We start from the raw sequence: 17,814 nt of genomic DNA, 5'->3' as shown, positions 1-17,814 counted from the left end.
TAACGAGCCACCTTGATTTAATGCCATGTTTATGTCTCCCGATGCTTAGGATTACAAATGCACGTGAGCAAATCAATATAATATAATATTTTAATTTAATCTAATATATATGTATATATGTATGTACATGTATATATATATTAAACAGAGACATGACAGAGTCTCCATTTGACATGCGTAAGAGTCTATGCTTCTGACCTGCTATGCAGTTTCGACCAGATCTCCTTGTAGATCATGTACAATGCAGACAGCAATCATCCAAAGTATCGTAATCTCCTTCTTCATATCAGAGCGGAACTCCACCAGGTCTTGGTGGTAAGTCTGGAACATAGTCTCCGATTGCACAATGAGAATCTTGATAAGACCTTCGAGGCTCGACATAATGTCGTCGCTGGTAAAAAAAATAGAATGATAGTTGGAGTTAGCTATGACTCCTTGACATCGTCTCTATCATCATCCTGGGGGTTGGAGAGGATGGATTTTAAAAACATCAATGGAGATTGAGGGAGGAGAAGGAATCAAAAGAAAGAAGAAAAGGAAGAGAGAGGAAAAGGATAACTAATGTACTATTCTATAGTAAATAATCGAAATTAAGTATCAATGATAGTTGGAATGAATAAGCTTTATCTGCAGCCATCTCGTAATTTCACAGATGCGGCAGCTGCAACAAATGCATGCTTGCAAGATTTAGAACATATTTTTAAAATATATATAAAATAGATATAATAAAATAAATAAAAAAATCACATCTCATACATCACATGAGGTCATAAACTAGCACTGATAACGAGATAAAGAATAAGGAGATAAAAATAATATCCTAATTTTTTACATATATTGTTAAGGTAGATTTAAATGATTTAAATATATTGATAAATAATGGTGAGGATTCTAATGATTATTGTTCAACGAAGAATATTGTCTATAAAGAGATTTTTTTAAATCTACCTACTACTCTTAATATATAAGATTTATAATTACATGTCGATATTTCTATCTCGATTTCATATTTATTATAATTATTCTGTAGAGCATAAGAGGGGATTAGAAGGTGTATTAATTAGCCTAAGGCTATAAATAATCCATAATTTTGGGTTCTTAATGATATCTTCTCATCAAAGGTTCTCTAGAAGCTGCGATGGGCCTCACAAATTGGGATGGGTCTCGAAGAGTAGAGAGACTGGAGTGGACGAGAATAGGATTCCTGTGTTGCTAGGGTTAGGCTTACTATTTTGTTAATCATGGTTAAGATGTGAGAATAAGACTTAAGGTAGCTAGAGTGAGTGGAACATCTTTGTTTTGGTTTCTTCTATTTAGATCAAGTACTTCTGCAATGCAATTAGTTTCCAATTTAACAAGACGTAGATCTCATCCAAATTAAGGTTCAAGATTAAGTCAATGTATCCAGATTATTTGGCTAACTTACTAGATCATTAAATAACCCTATATCGGTGTGTTCAAATACATACAGGTCTCTAAAACTCTACCAAGTCTTTCACTGTCATTCCTTTTAGGGCTTGTGTTTTAAAATTTAAACTAAATGATATATTAATTCATCTACTGCCTACTAATAAATATAAAATGCTTAAACTCTTTTTGGGTTATCTAACTCTCTGAGTGCAGACCTTAAATCAGATGGAAGATATGTGTGTCTGAGTTTATGTTTTTATTTAAAATATTTAATATTATTTATAATATTTTTATACTATATTAAATTTTTAATATATAAAAATATTATTTTAAAAAATAATTACATAATGTATATCATATGGAATTTTAAATTAATTGTTTATTTATATTAGAAAACATATGTACAGATGTTATCGGTCAACTATAACTTATCACCCTTAGCAAGAAAACAAAAAAAAAAAACCTTGACTTATCACAATCGAATGCCCCACACGGCCACATCCAATACTCATCTGCTGACGTCGGAAAGCGCGCTCATAAAGCAAAAATTACCCACACTAACCCATAGCATCTCGCCACGTGCAACCGGGACAGCTCCTTCCACGTCGCCTCCCGTGCCGTGAGAACCGACGCCTTCCCTGTTCCTCCTCCTCCAAACTCTCCCTCGCCTCCTCCTTTCTTTCCCACGACGATGGACGACCCGACGCACGACGGCGATTCCCCCCCGGCGCTCCGCCGCATCCGGCAGCTCTTTCTCCACCTCCACCATCCCTCTCCCCCCTTCCCCTCTTCCATCGCTGGCGAGGGACAGCTGGTGGCACTCCCCTGCGGCAGCCGGGGGAGAAAGGTGGCGGCAGTGAGCGTGGCGGAGCTGGGGCAGTACATGAGGGGGAGACACCGAGAGATCCAGGAAAGGGTATTCGAGTTCTTCCGGTCTCGGCCGGACCTCCAGACGCCGGTGGAGATATCCACCGCCGACCACCGCGAGCTCTGCATGCGCCAGCTCACCGCCCTCGTCCGGGACGCTGGGATCCGCCCCTTCCGCTACATCCTTGAGGACCCCTCCCTCTACTTCGCCATCTCCGAGGCCGTCGGCGGGATTGACATCTCGCTCGGGATCAAGATGGGCGTCCAGTATAGGTGAATCTTCTCTTCCATCTCGTCGGGCTTGCAATCTTTCTTTCGATTTGTTATTAGAGAATTGGTGGATTTGGTTTTTGATGTTGGCTTTCTCTGTCGATGTGTTTGTCGTTGGGGATTTAACTTTTCCTTCTATGGCGTTTTGGGGATCTCAGTGTTTCTGACCAGGGGTTTGGTCTGGAGGTTGCTTTGACTCTCAAGTCGAGGTATTGGAAGATGGGTTTGATTCAGAGGCTGCTATCTTTTCTTAGGCGTTCTTGAATCTTAGGAATTAGCATGCAACGGAATTTCGTAGTTGGTATATTAAAGGATTGCTCCAGTTTAAAATCCCTTTTTGGAACATTTTATAGTGGCTAATACATAAGATTTGATTGATTTGATTCAATGGGACAATTATATGCAACCACACGGGCTTAGCAGTTCGTTCTAGCGAAGACGAGCTTTAAATGCTTAGAGTTTTGTTCCCTTAAGTTTTTTAACGAAGGGAATAATTATTATACCTATTATTTGCTCAAATTTATTTTGACTATTGGTTATTAGGTATCGTTCTTAGAGAAACTATAAGCAGATTCAAGCAGTTGAATGGCTATTGTGAAGATATCATTTCACATAAGTTTTGTGTATCAAACCTTATATTGGAAATCAAAACTCTGAAATAGAAGCAGCAAATCCAACTCCACTGATTTCTATGAGCTGCAGCCAAAGGATTTGACAAGTATTCAAGTACTTGACAGGTATCTGATTCAGATACATGTTGGGCATGGATTTTTGGAGCAGAACACAAGTATTCATGTAGCACAGTTGGCAGGTAATGGAGGATCAATCGAAGTTAACTTTCGGTCAAACCATCACTAATTTCAACTAGCAAGCAGGCTGCAAGAGGTTGATGTTATACATGTGCAATGGAAATGTTGGTTACTTGTTGCTCAACAAATTTAGTTTCCAAGAGGAGATCCATGGTGGCCTTGTGGCAAGATTAAAAAGAGAGGGTGAAAGATGTCTACATTGTTAAGAGCACTTTTGTCTTTCCCTTTTCACCTTTTGTAACACAAACAGCGCCTATTAGGTGAGAGGTGGAATGCTGTGTGAGAAGCTATTTTTCCTTTCCAACATGGTGTGCACATTGTTATAGAGGGAGATTACCTTTTCTTTTCTTTCAATAATCACTCACATTCTAATGGGAGCTAATAATGCAGCCAATTCCCTTGCTTGCAGCAGCATGGATTGAGTTCATATATTTGAAGGAACTTTATGCCATGATTCTTTGTTGAGATCCTTGGAACCCTACTCCAAACTTCTTATCCTTGCTTTTAATCATTACAAAAAACTGAAAATATTCGACTTCAGTCAGCATCCCTTGGGGACAAAAAATCTGAAGGGGTATTTTTTGCTAGTTCCAACTGGGGGAAAGCATCATCTGAACATAAGGAGAGCATTTAAACTTCAATTGGTACTTCTGTACTGATGGAAAAATGCTAGAATATCTATTTCTCAGATGATTGTTATAATCATTTTATCTATATGTTACTGATATTTACTGTATGCTAACTTTAACCTACTTATCATGTAGCCTTTGGGGAGGCTCGGTGATGAACCTAGGAACAAAAAAACACAAGGATAAATACTTTGATGGAATTGACAATTTGGACTATCCTGGTTGCTTTGCCATGACGGAACTTCATCATGGTGAGTCCTCTTGACCTGCTGTTGCAATGACATTGTGGATGATTTTCATGTGTCTGTCCACAAATGAATCATCTGATGTGACTTAAAAATGTCATGCCTATTCCTGTTATTGTCCCAAGCATTGACACCCTAGGGTTGGGCTAACTTTTGTATTCTTGTAGGCTCCAATGTTCAAGGCCTTCAAACAACTGCTACCTTTGATCCTGTCACCGATGAGTTTGTAATCAACACACCAAACGATGGAGCCATCAAGTGGTGGATTGGTAATGCTGCAGTCCATGGAAAATTTGCAACTGTTTTTGCAAGGTTGATTTTGCCTCTCCAAGGAATGGGAGGAGGTTCTGCTGATATGGGTGTTCATGCTTTCATTGTTCCCATAAGAAACCTTAAAACCCATTCTGTTCTACCTGGGATTGAAATAAATGATTGTGGCCACAAAATAGGCCTAAATGGTGTAGACAATGGTGCATTGCGCTTCCACTCCGTGCGGATTCCTCGAGATAATCTTCTTAATCGATTTGGAGATGTTTCACGTGATGGGAAATACACAAGCAGCCTCCCAACCATCAATAAAAGGTTTGCGGCTACTCTAGGAGAACTTGTTGGAGGGAGGGTTGGCCTTGCATACTCCTCTGTAGGTGTTCTGAAAATAGCAGTAACTATTGCTGTGAGATATTCTTTGCTACGCCAGCAATTTGGTCCTCCCAAGCAGCCAGAGGTCAGTATACTGGATTACCAGTCTCAGCAGCACAAACTCATGCCCATGCTGGCATCAGCATATGCCTTCCACTTTGCTACTCTGTATTTGGTGGACAAGTACTCTGAGATGAAGAAATCACATGATGACGAAGCTGTTAGTGATGTTCATGCTCTTTCAGCAGGCCTCAAAGCTTATATTACATCATATACGGCTAAGTCACTGAGCACATGCCGAGAAGCCTGTGGTGGTCATGGTTATGCAGCTGTGAACCGTTTTGGTACCTTGCGGAATGACCATGACATATTTCAGACATTTGAAGGGGACAACACAGTTCTTTTGCAGCAGGTAAAGCTGCAACTCACTCTTATTACTTAAATGACGGGTTGTGATTTGATCATTTCCTTTTTCCTGTGTAGGTTGCAGCAGACCTCTTGAAGCAGTACAAGGAAAAGTTTCAAGGAGGGACTCTCACAGCTACATGGAGTTACTTGAGAGAGTCTATGGCTTCATATTTATCCCAACCAAATCCTCTGACTGCTCGCTGGGAAAGAGAAGACCACTTGCGAGATCCCAAGTTCCAGCTGGATGCATTTAGGGTGGGCTGCAACTTTTTTCACTTTTGTCATTATAACTGAGTTTCTAAGTTTTAGCAGTGTCGTATATTGATGGTATATACAAACTTATTTACACAGTACCGGACATCCCGGTTACTTCAAACTGTCGCTGTACGGCTACAAAAACATGCCAAGAAACTTGGAGGCTTTGGTGCATGGAACAGATGTTTAAATCATCTGCTGACGCTTGCAGAGTCGCACATTGAGTCGGTCATCCTGGGAAAGTTCATCAACTGTGTACAAAGGTGAGCTTTTCTTATTTCTCAATTATGTCCTCTTATCATTCACATGTTTTACCAATGGGTTATTTTGCAGCTGTCCTGATCAAAACACACGTCATGTTCTGAAGCTAGTCTGTGACTTATATGCATTGGACCGTATATGGAACTATATTGGAACATATCGTAATGATGACTATGTGGCCCCAAACAAAGCAAAGGTATGTTTTGTGCTATGAAATTTGATTTTCTCTGGGTTTATGCTAGTTGGTTGAAGGTATATGATCGGCTTATACCACGCTGTTTCATCTCTCAGGCAATTCACAAGCTGACAGAGTACCTGAGTTTCCAGGTGAGAGGGGTTGCTAGAGAACTTGTTGATGCATTTGATTTTCCCGATTATGTCACTCGTGCTCCTATCGGCATGTCCTCGGAAGCATATGCTCACTACACACAGTACGTGGGCTTCTAGTTGGGAATGGCAGCATGCCACAAAGCAACCCATCTGTAAAGGGCACCGTCTGAATAAGCTCTGATATCTCTTGCTGAATAAAAACCACACTTAAGATCACTAGTTAAACTAGTATGTTATCAGTGGCTTTGGTATACTGCTTTATATACTTAAAACACTCGAAGATAAAGTGTTTGGCTGACTTTCCTATAAATCACGTATGATATATTTTTGAATACTGTGTAAATCTAAAGGTTAATCAACATGGTGAATGGAAATTCTTTCTCTTTTCCTGACTCACTTTTTGTTCAGACAATATCTACAAATGAGGATGTCTGTAGCTTCTGGACTGGTAACTAATGAAGAGGATGCTACGGGAATAGTAGCTTAGCAAGAAGTTGCTGCTGAGCTGTTGAATTAAGGGCTGTCGTTGAACCGTTATTGTGATACCTACGTTCCTTGTATCTAGGCTTTCCCATTAGTGAATCTGATCCTGAATGCATAGCCTTGTGAAAGCCCATCCGTAGTTACAGCCTTGAAGAATGCTACAATAGAATTCTCAACTGTAACGCTCCTGAAGCAAGAAAGAACATCAAATGGTAAATGATAAGATTTTATGGTTCATCACATGCGATCCCTTTTTTCCTGTGCTAAAATCATATAAAAACACGAGCGGAAAACGTACAACTCAGAGGACTTGCTAATTCTTTGTTCATCGTAGAGGTGTTTTAGGATTTCAAATTATTAATGTTGGATGCTGTTAAAGGGATTCAATACCAAACTTTTGATATGCCTGAGAAAAAAAAGGAAGATGGATGAGGGCCTCAAGGGAGAGGTTCTGACATGATGGAAGCTGGCTGTCAGTCTTTTGGAGCTTGTTAGGTGACTCTTCCCGCTGAAGTCCATGAGGCTTCCTTTCAGTGTAGGCCAGGGGACTCTGTTCTAACCTTTTAAGGCTGGACCACAAAACTAAAGTTTGCTCTAAAGCAGTATTTCAAGGGTCTATCCAGAGACTTAGTTAATTCTTTACAGCACCTTTTTCTTTCTTTCTTTCTTTCTTTTTTTTTTTCCGCTTATGGTCCTTCTCAAACGTTGGCCACTAGAGCCATGTTGGATCTCTTCACCTATCTAGCTGCTTTTATGTTTTTTGTTTTCTTCGTCTTCTTTTTTTTTCCTTTTTCGGCTTCCTTTACTTTATGGGTGGGGAAACCGAGCTGGATTTATCCATCGTAAGACCATTACATGGTTATACTCCAACATGCACCCAAGTTGCCAGCTACAACACCCGAGTCTCTCCCCAGCTCATCCTCGACGATGGCACCCTCCGTCGGTGATGGAGCCGTCCGGCCCATCAGCTATATTTCCAAACAACGTCCACAGGCAAATTAATAAGGGACTTATTTGAGCATTTTAGTGAATCCAGGTTGTGCCATAAACATGCCACATAACGAATTTGCTTATCAGTTCAACAATTTATTCTGATTAACAAATTTTTGAAGTCCATCATCCTAAACGTTTTTACAAATCACTTTATGAAAGTGCAAATCTAGTTGTAAGAAGCTCTTATAATCAAGGTAAGTGGAAAATTCTCATTTGTAACTCTGTTAACAAAGCAAAGTCTCAATGGAACCAGGACATTTTTGCAAAAGGTTTTGACAAGGTTTGCATCAAAGGCAAATTTTATCAGTTAATAGAAATAAACAAAATTCTGTATATCGAACAAATTTCAGATGCAGGCAACCTATGCCAACATATCAAAACTCCTGTTACCTGAGCTAGAGAATATAAACCTTACATGATCTCGACTGCTGCAGGCTTCACCAACCGATGGCGCGGTACTGAACAGCACATGCCATTTAAAGACATGGATCAAAAAGTTCAGAACCTCATTGGATTCCACTGTCTGCATTTTCCAGTATGAAATTTTGTACTCAAACTTTATTTCAATCTGGAAAGAGAATTCCACTGATGATAAATTTACACGAACAATGCTTAACCATATGTCAATTACCTTAAACCATCATCTGTATAAGCAATACGAGCTATCTCATTTCCCTGCTTGACATCTTCATAAACTTTAAGTGAGGCCTCTGAGAACTTCGTGAACCAATCAAATAACCTTGTTAAGCTTGACTGCAAGTTGTCTAAGTTCAAAGCTCTCCTACATTTCTCATCTTCATTCTTCTCAAATTCTCGATCATTTTCTGGCTTCTCAGCATTTTTTCCTGTTTGCTTCACTTCCATTTGCTGCTCGAAGGAGTCGTGTAGGACAGAGACAATGCCCTTTATGGAATCACATAACTCCTCAGAGGGAAGCGAATTGAGGCCAGCCAGCAAGTCATGACAAAGAACAAATATAGGGGGTGAAAGGGCTTGACGAGGGGGGAAGGATACCTTCCTTCCCTTCCGGCGTTCTTTGGGTTGCAAGAGGCACTTCTGAAGCCAGGCGTTTAAAGCTCCTACATAGGATTTATGAGCATTTACCCAATTGGCAAAGCTTGAACGAAAGCACTCCAACTCGCTCTGAAGGTGCATTAATGCCTGCCTGTAGGGCTCACCATGAGGTGATGCTGCTGAACTTTTCATATGGTAGGCTAAAGAGATTGTAATGAACTGTGCATGATGGCATTCGAGCATAGCTTTCCACATTCTGATCATCCTGCAGAACCAAGATACAGTTTTTTTTTAAAAAAAACAAATGCAGTAGACTAACAGGACTATTTACACCAAATTGCTCAAGTTCTCAGGAAGATGCAACAAAATTTGTTTCACAACATGGTATTAGTTCCTCGCTCCAATCTAAATGTAAATCGTAGTAATAATGTTTCGATAATATCTTCTAACATCTAGTCTAACCAGCAAACTTGCAATCACTTGTTGTTGTCTGCATAATCCACTCATGAGTAATTTGAGGCTTCTATATTTCCATGGTCCAATTCCACAATGAATATGACCATCCCTAGGAATGTCAACTGATCAAATATTGGTGGGATCCTACTCAGAATCAGCATCTGATAAGAATTTTAGGTTGAATTAAGTATTTTCAACACTTGACAATGGATTCAAACTATTGCACATTATCTGATACAACAACAATCTCACAATTATGCTGAAATTCAATGGCTCACTCGACCTATTAAGTTGGAAATAAAGAGAAACCTGTTGAGAACCATAACAAAGGTCAGAAAGACTTGGCGGTAAAGAAGGTTTAGTTTGAAATTTAAGGATCTGAAAGTAGGTCAGGAGAACCTAGAAACACTTTGACAGTAAGTATATCCATCATTATGCTTGGAATTCACTTGAGTACATGTCCTGCTACAATTGACATAAAATCATCAGCTCTCCCAGCTTGATTTTTCTGTGCATGTGGGTATAAACTGAGTCAACCTGTGTTTAAATATTTGAGAGGTTTGAACAGATATCATACCAAGCCATTTTTCATATATATTTTGCCATCATAATGTAGAATGTAAATTATGGTGGTTTCATCAGCCAAGAAAATGATGGGGAAAACAGGGTATGCTGTGGATACCATGCCATTATATTAGGTTTACTGCATGAAGTAGGAGTTTCACTCTGCCTAGGCTTGTTATCAGATATCAGCAAAGTAGAAGGACAACTAGCTCACCAAGCCACAAAATCACTATGTCTATAACAATGTTGTCACGTATACACGTATATTATGTGCCCATATATAGAACATGTGTGTGGAAAAGAGGGTCTAGGACGGGTCCTTCATATATGCTGTGACATGAAATGGACTTGGATATAGAGTGGGAATGACCAACTATAAGATTTAAATATCACAAGTAGAGCTCAATTCGTGGCAATGGATGTTACAAGAACATGAGAAGAAAGAAGCTCTGCACCTGTTGGCTGGCAGTGGTGGAAAATGAAACTGGCCAAATGTTTTCGCTATTTGCAACTTGAACAAAATGTTAGTCCAACAGGTGGTCCATTTCAAACTGAAACAATCTCTTACCACAAAAAGATGGCTCACATTGTATGGGATCATACATTCTATGAGACAGGAATCCACCCCCACTGTGCATGGTTTTTGGCAAGATTCTGTTTGCAAGATAGTACAAGCCCTTCCACGGGTATGTGTACACCTAGCATACCCCTAGAAGCAATCAACAAGACACCTTCCAGAGACCCTTCATGGACGGCAGCCAGAATCAAGCAATTGATACAATTTTCAAAATTGCTTTAAAATGCAAGTGGTTCAAAACATAAAAGTAAACAAAAATTAGAATGCTCTCACTAAGTGTCCTAAGACTAAACCTATGGGACCATGACCAAAAGGGCATCCTCTAGATGGGTGCCATCCTCAAGTTTTACGGCCAGATGACGAAACTAGGGTTTGAAAAAAAATGTCTCAGAAAACCTTTTGCTCCTTGCTTATTTGAGTTTTGATTTGTCAGATTGTCTGCATTTAAGTTCTAATTACTAGATTCAATAACATAAGTTGTAACTAAACAAATCTAGCCCAACCAACCTGGCCCAAATTTGGTCAGGATTGGACAGAGGTTTCAGCTTGGACAAGTTGGATTCACTGGTTCTCTTCTTCACTCACTCACCACTCGACCACCACCACATGGCTGTCCTATGGGCCCAAGAAAGTCATGCTTTTTGATCCCTCTCCCCACCCCCTCCCTCATTGCCAATGTTATCCGAAGCCTTCCATCTTTCCCACTGCCAACACGGACACTGTTACCTTCATTGCCTAACAAGTCTCCTTCTCTCTCTCCCTTTATGTTCCCCTCCTAACCCCTGTTCCCTCTTTCTGTATCTTTCTCCCCTCATCTAACGTAGATTGCTGGTTTGGCACTAAAGCTTTTGGGGGGGTAGATATGGGCTTGAGATTTTATGGTCAGGTAAGAATTGGGAAATGGAAATTAGGCAAAACACCAGGCATAGCTTGTTCCAACCTGACTGATGCTTGGTTCTGCTGTAGGTGGATTTGTGAGGCCAAAGCTGGAGGTGTTATAGCAGAGCAATGGAGTGAAGCTCTCAATGTATGGTGGGATTAATCAATGGTGACACTTGAGGAGGTCAGACCACCATCTAACAAGATCGATCATCTAGAAAAAGGGCACCAATCAAGCATAGGACCTTGTCTTCATTGAGGCAAAGTGGGAAGAAGAGGGCCCTATTGAGAAATGACAACCATCACATGCAAAGGAGAGAGAAAAATCAAGCAAGATTTCTTTGACGACAAGCATGGCATAAGAAGCAGGGTTTGGGTTTATATTCTCACCATATGCAATTTAACATATTAAATATATTAATCCTATGAGTTAAAACTTATACCTGAATTTGATTACTCAGAAAGAATTTGAGTTGGGTTATTGGTTATTACTGTGCCCTGGTAATGGGAAACTATGAACAATCATAATAAAGGGAGAAGGCTGAACTCTGGGTTAAGGATCTGTGAACATATTGAGAAAATGCAAAAAGACATCAATGTTGAGGTGGCAGTTGAACTTGATGATGGAAAACATGCCCTTTGAAGAAGAGGAGAAATGATCAAAAAGGAACCATAAGGCCAGTTCATGAATCACAGATTTAACATTGAAACATTTGGCAGCTTTGGTTAAAAATCCATGTTAACAACATATCAAATGGTAATAAAATCACATTAAGTTTAAGTTCCTATCAGCAACATGTAATAGATCTACTAAAAAAAATGATGATGTGAAAAGGAGTGTATGGATACATACCCTTGTATCAACTCTACAAGTTGTGGATGCAATTCCTCATCCCTTAACCTCTCAATTCTTTTTGATATTGAATCAACTGAATGAATGGCTACCCTTATTCGTGAATGCAGATCCTTTACAACTGCTCGAGTTCTGTCGATCAGTTTTGCATTAAGATCCCTTGCAGATTGGTGTCTTAGCTGACTGCATTTCTGATCATATGCTTTTCTGATATACTCACTACCCTAAAATAATTAAGAAAGAAAAAATGATTAAGATTAATGCAAACAGATAGCTTTAAGAAGGTTCAGCATATCGGATGAACAATTAGTTTAAGAGGTAACAGAATACATGCAAGGGATATCTTTCTCATTTTTCTCCTCAACAAATTTCAGCAAAAGCATTCTCTATATGAAAATAACCTAGTGATATGAGTACCATGTTCACATGTAAAAGCTTTCAGCCTACAACCTTACTAGTTGACCGAAGGGAATAAAGATAAGATTGCATATGTACAATCTGTTCAGGGATATAGATCTAACCGTGAATATTCAATAGAGAATAGTAAACTATTGCTCTCTATCTATCCTCTATCTTGATAGACCTTTCTCTCCCTACTCAATTGATCTCTTGCTGGAAAATCCAAAAAATAAAAAGCATTCCCGTTGATTGGGTGAGCACAACATTAAATAAATGATGCAATAGAATTAGATGTATCATGATTACTTTACATATTTGTAGTATGCTCAGTGTCATATTCTTTTTCTCCTGGCACTGATAAGTTGGTGCAAATTTTCTAAGATAACAACCAGACCAAGAGAAAATGCTTCAAGGAATTAGAAGTTCTCCTCATCTCAAGCTTGTACAGCAGCTCAACCACATAAGCCATGACATAAAGCCTGATTTCCATGATTGTAGCAACTTCAGTATTTTTTTATACTCCATACATATCTTCCCGATCCTAAGGCCTTAGACCATGCCAAAGTGGCACTCAACAATCAGCAACCCCATCACCAACAGAACATTAGAATCTCCTATAAATTTCTGTCTGACATCACCTCAGTGGAATACTGCATTTGAGAAATCTTGGAGAAATGAATCCCTGAATTTACTTGTAGAACATTGTTTGACAGGGATATAATAAACTATTAATATGAGATCTATAATATAGATTATTTTTGAAAGGCATCTGTATTCAAACTGCAATCAATCAAGGATGGAGATAGGTAAAGAGATAGAACAAAACAGGATCTTCAAGAATTCAATCAGAATGCCATAAATTTTCAACATATGATTACAAGGTTATGAAATTTAAGAGACATTGATGTAAAGGTGGATTTCACTTTCATATTGAGCAACATATAATATCTTCCACTTCCTGTTGGCTGTAAATAAATAAGTTTACAGTAAGAATTCCATCACATCTAAAAGACGATCCTTCCTTTGAACTCAGAATTGAACTTAAGCACATACAAATGATTTCAGAGCATGACTGAGTTCAATAAATGGTCAAGCCTTCTATGATCAACGAATCAAGGATAAATACAATAAATACAGATGACATTTTATGACAATTTGAAATAAATAGGTAAAGCAACCGGAACATCATTAAAAAATGATAGATTAAAATACCTTTACTTCATCATAAAGTTTTTTTTCCCATGCATAAAGCCTGTCCAGAGTAGATGAATGGCTCCCTGAAATCATGGAGAACTCTTCAACAAAATCACTACTGCTGTCACCACCATCATCTTTTGCTGCTGATGCAAGAGGAGTCCTAGATGATGATGACAAAGATGAGATTGAGCGATTCCAAGTGATGACCTTTGTCACAAGATGGGTGGATTCTACATAGAATCGTAAAGTATTAGCGTTATGTAGCAAAAATATCACATTAGTAACCAAAATAACAGAACAGCACAGCCGAAACGGGTCATTCTTTAACTGCTTTTTCTTCCTAACTTTGAATAATAATCTTTAGTTACTGAAACAAACTTACGAAGCTTGTGTACTGTCTCCCCCTTGCAACAGACATGATGAAAGGCTGAAAGCAATTGAGAAGCAGGTGGTTGGCCTGTAGAACAAAGAGTTTCATCGAGAAACTCTGTTAAAAGATTTAATCCTAGGGCAGTAGAAATTTAAGCAAAGCAAAAGTATGGTTACATTGAAGATTACCTATTGTCTCCAAAGAGATACCAAGCCGAATCTTGTTTGTCTCGAGCATTCTAGATACCTCATTGCCAGCTTCTGCTGCCCTAAGGAAACGGTGCTCAATGTCCCTCATACTGGACAGGAAATCTTTGGCCCTGTGAGTGATGAACTCAGAAGCATCCTCCCTCTCTGCATGAAGTTCTTTTTCCATCTTTGACACATCTAGCTCAGATGAGGCAATTTTAGTCAAAGCTTCAACTGACCTATTTACACTATTACATCCGGCCTTCACTTCTCTTCCCTCATCTCCTTTTGGCGGAATCAAATCTACAGACCTGGCATTCTCATTTATTCCCTCCAAATCAGCCTTACCCCGTTTCAATTGTTCTTTCTTCCTATAGGAGTTTGGCGCTTCCTCTTCCAATAAAGGAACCACTTCTGCTTCTTTTAACTGTCTCAAGCCCATCAACCTACTAAAGTTTAAGCTGTGAGCGCTTTCACCATTATGCACCCCAGCACTATCCATGGCATCAGCAGGATCAAAAAAGTCCCATGAGGAACTTATTTCTGGAGGTGCAGCTGGAGGCAGGGAAAAGGTAAGAGACTCTTCTTCGACAAAATCCACCGCAGATGAATTGATTGTAACTGTGACAGCAGCACTGTCGGTTGCCCTCATGTAACTCAAATTGGAGAGCCGAGGTGACAATGGGCTTTCACTGAGTGATGGTGAGCCAACATGTTCAGGAAAGCGAGAAGGCGATGGTGAGGCATATGAGGAATGGGTTGGAGATTTCTCCAATTCTGAAATGGATAGAGATGACTCTGCCATAATTTCAGCCTCCACAAATCGCCTTAGAGCAGTACCGACCCTACGAAGGGATTGGATATAGGAAAGATGAGCTGCCGATAAAGCATACCATGAATTGATAACCTCTTTAATGCATCGTGTGCGCTCCTTGCAGAGGATCAAAGCTTCATTTTTACATGGTTTGGACCCTGAGGAACCCATTTAGCTCATAGACTCTAGTGCTGCTCTACAGTACAGAGGAAGCCAACTTCATTAAACGTCCATTCCTCTTTGAAACTCAAAAGGACTACATGAAAATGAATTTTCCTTTGCTGAGCAAACTCTCAATCCACGCAAATCAGCATACAAAATTTTCTCAATGGAAGATTCTTGAAGCACGCCCGATTTTCTTTTTAGTTTTTTTTATTAAAAAGAAAATCTTCCTTTTTTTCTAGATTTTGAAAGCTACAATTCCATTTAAAGCTCAATTCTTAAATTCTAAACCCTCGGTCAAAATATCAAAGAGCAGCACTCTTCTACCAAAAAAACAAAAGAGCAGCACTTTCTCCTCTTTCTCTCCGAGGAGTCAAAGATCCCAAAGGAGCTATTTTTGCTCTTCCCACAGCCTATTTCTCAAATGGCCAGCTTACTTTCTGTGCCCAAGAGAACTTTGGCTTGGGGAAAACGAAAGGTCTATGGAGGGAAGTACCAAAATACCTACTTTCACAATCTAACTCGTAGATAAAGAAAAAAGTTTACCTTTTTTCCCACCCGAGAGCTCTTCAAAATCTCCAAGGACCTCGAAACGGATTAATCCTTCAGAATTTCGCCATCCTGCGGTCTAAGCGCCTCCGAAAGCACACAGATTCCGGATTTTTCTCTCAAGCTCTGACCTTTAGGCAGCGCCAAGCCAAAAGACAGCGCCAATCTGCTACAAACCCAAAAACTACGTCCAAGAAGGCATCGATGGATCAATCCGTTCCCCCAAACTTCACTTCCCCATAGCTAAGTTCCAATCTTTCTCCTCGAAGCCCCCACTCTACCAACGAATTCCCGCGGCCCACTCGACAAAACCGCCTTCTACTTATGACAAAGTCGCGTAAAAAGCTAGCTCCACTTACAAAACCCCTTCCCCCTTCGCTCCTCAGTGTCCAGAAGATTCCAGGAGGTGAAGAGAAGCGAAATGGAAAAATTAGCCGTTGGAAGGCATCCAGGCGAGAGTATCCACCAACTGGGAAACAGAGTATCCACCAAGAGAGAGAAAGAAAGAGAGAGAGAGCGCGCCTCGAGTCATGTGAAGTCTAAAAAGCTGAAGGAATAGTAGGTGAAAACAAAGAGAAACAGTGATTTCCCCCCTCCCTCCCTCTCCCCCTCTGCTCCTCTTCTGCTGCGTTTGCTTGCTTTCTGTAATGGCGTCTTCGTTTTGGAGCTTTCCTCGTTTCCATTTTCCATGTTTGGGCATTGAGGGATTATCATTATTTTCCTGGGAGAAAAAATAGCAATAAGGATCCCTCAAAGCGCAAAAAAGGATAGATTTTTTTTTTTTTCTAGATTAAAATGTCGGTTGAGTATTCTTGAAAGCTTTTATCACTAAATTGCCCTCTAGGAATGGGCATTCGCCAAAGTTTCAAGCTTGCATCAACGGTGCAAATTTCCATTACGGTTTTGGGGAATTGGGCCTTCTCAATCTCGTGACAGGGAAAGGGGTTCGGTCCATTCGAGGCAGGGGTGGATTGGTCATTTTCCTTTGTTGCAATCTCTTTTCAGAATCTTTGTTTGTTTTTACGCTTCAAGGGTAACAAAGGATCCGCCGTACTCCATGTTCCAAACCCCGGGCTTTCTCTTCAGCGGATGGGGGTTGTATCTTTCCCGCAAAAGAATGATTCCCCTTCATTCGCACGAATCAACGGATGAGTCGCGCAATCATAGCTTCAAGAGCTGTGCAGGCTGATGATTGAGAGAGCTTGGAGTGCCCTGAGATCGCGGGGGTGTTGGAGATCCAACGGACGACGTCGCGAAAGAAGATCAATCATTCTTTTGCGCCGAAGATACAACCCGAACCCTCACTTCGGCTGGGCGGTGGCGCCTCTCACATCTCACATGCTCGGCCAGCACCGTATCTAAAAATTATTGTCCGCACAGCGTGCACCATCGTGGTCCCGCCATTCAGCCAATCACGGCCGCTGGTTTCTATAACCGTCCAGTAAAATGCCTGTTTGATAAACAGAAGTTGCCGTCAGACGGTGTAGGAATAATTTCTCCGCCGAATGGGCTAATCGCAGCGTGAGCATCAAGTAATCCGAAAGATAAAATATTTACCCCAAAATTTATATTTTTTATATATTAAAAAATTGATTCTAATAAATTTATATTTTTAAAAAAAATATTTTTAAATAATATTTGAAAAAAATTATTTATATTTTTATGTATTAAAAAATAATCTTTATTATGAGTAGAAGGGAAAATATTATCACGAGTTGTTGTTAAAGAAGATTTCTTTTTATATGGGATGTTCTATGAAATATTTTTTAAAAGATAAAATTATAAAATTTTATATCAAAAATTAGTCATGAATTTTTTATCATAATAATTTTAAAATATATGATTCATATACTCATATAGTATTTTTTTATTGGATAAATTATGAAAATATATTTATATTTTTCATAATATTTTTTATTATATAAATAATATAATATAATAATATTATATTATTATTATAGGATTAAAAATATTTTAAGAATATAAATTAAAATATTATTTTTTTGATTTATAAAAAAATAAATTATCTATATCTCTTAAATAGATAAATTTTTTTTTATTATATAGATAAATACTGCCAATAAAAAAATAACTCATCATCTATAAAAAATATAAAAATATAAAAAATTGATCATATTATCTGTGATATTTAACGTGCCCTAATGACATATTTGATCAGATAAAATTTTAGAA

At 39.2% G+C, this 17,814-nt stretch overlaps 2 protein-coding genes across 4 annotated transcripts; one reads left to right on the top strand and one right to left on the bottom strand.

Annotated features, from left to right (window-relative positions):
* Positions 1-1,982: 1,982 nt before the first annotated feature.
* Positions 1,983-6,515, top strand: LOC105041633 (acyl-coenzyme A oxidase 2, peroxisomal). Its single transcript, XM_010918600.4, has 7 exons — positions 1,983-2,550; positions 4,121-4,236; positions 4,398-5,281; positions 5,353-5,532; positions 5,629-5,795; positions 5,866-5,989; positions 6,085-6,515. Exons 1-7 carry the CDS (start codon positions 2,102-2,104, stop codon positions 6,238-6,240), a joined length of 2,076 nt encoding a protein of 691 aa, XP_010916902.1. The 5' UTR covers positions 1,983-2,101; the 3' UTR covers positions 6,241-6,515.
* A 1,308-nt stretch (positions 6,516-7,823) lies between these two features.
* On the bottom strand, positions 7,824-16,368 carry LOC105041634 (uncharacterized). 3 transcript variants are annotated; one of them, XM_073254095.1, is made up of 6 exons: positions 15,619-16,368; positions 14,097-15,106; positions 13,921-14,025; positions 13,554-13,768; positions 11,943-12,166; positions 7,824-8,878 (listed from the first exon to the last, which is right to left on the bottom strand). In XM_073254095.1, exons 2-6 carry the CDS (start codon positions 15,079-15,081, stop codon positions 8,227-8,229), a joined length of 2,181 nt encoding a protein of 726 aa, XP_073110196.1. In that variant the 5' UTR covers positions 15,082-15,106; positions 15,619-16,368; the 3' UTR covers positions 7,824-8,226. The 3 variants fall into 3 exon arrangements, with proteins under 3 accessions (XP_073110196.1, XP_029119353.1, XP_010916903.1); XM_029263520.2 differs by having other exon boundaries at positions 14,097-16,367; XM_010918601.3 differs by having other exon boundaries at positions 13,921-13,995; positions 14,097-16,361.
* Positions 16,369-17,814: the final 1,446 nt, after the last annotated feature.

The sequence above is a fragment of the Elaeis guineensis genome, chromosome 3, assembly GCF_000442705.2.
Source record: "Elaeis guineensis isolate ETL-2024a chromosome 3, EG11, whole genome shotgun sequence".
Classification (NCBI taxonomy): domain Eukaryota; kingdom Viridiplantae; phylum Streptophyta; class Magnoliopsida; order Arecales; family Arecaceae; genus Elaeis; species Elaeis guineensis.
This window is presented reverse-complemented; position numbering and strand designations above follow the sequence as displayed.

Bases quoted from the DNA above. Each gene is read 5' to 3' on its own strand.
- LOC105041633 (XM_010918600.4), top strand. From the start codon at position 2,102: ATGGACGACCCGACGCACGACGGCGATTCCCCCCCGGCGCTCCGCCGC. The intron at 2,551-4,120 runs GTGAATCTTCTC...CTTATCATGTAG, and splicing joins AAGATGGGCGTCCAGTATAG to CCTTTGGGGAGGCTCGGTGA. The intron at 5,282-5,352 runs GTAAAGCTGCAA...TTTCCTGTGTAG, and splicing joins ACACAGTTCTTTTGCAGCAG to GTTGCAGCAGACCTCTTGAA.
- LOC105041634 (XM_073254095.1), bottom strand. From the start codon at position 15,081: ATGGGTTCCTCAGGGTCCAAACCATGTAAAAATGAAGCTTTGATCCTC. The intron at 13,769-13,920 runs GTAAGTTTGTTT...GATTCTATGTAG, and splicing joins GGAGACAGTACACAAGCTTC to AATCCACCCATCTTGTGACA. The intron at 8,879-11,942 runs GTATGTATCCAT...TTGGTTCTGCAG, and splicing joins CTTGTAGAGTTGATACAAGG to GATGATCAGAATGTGGAAAG.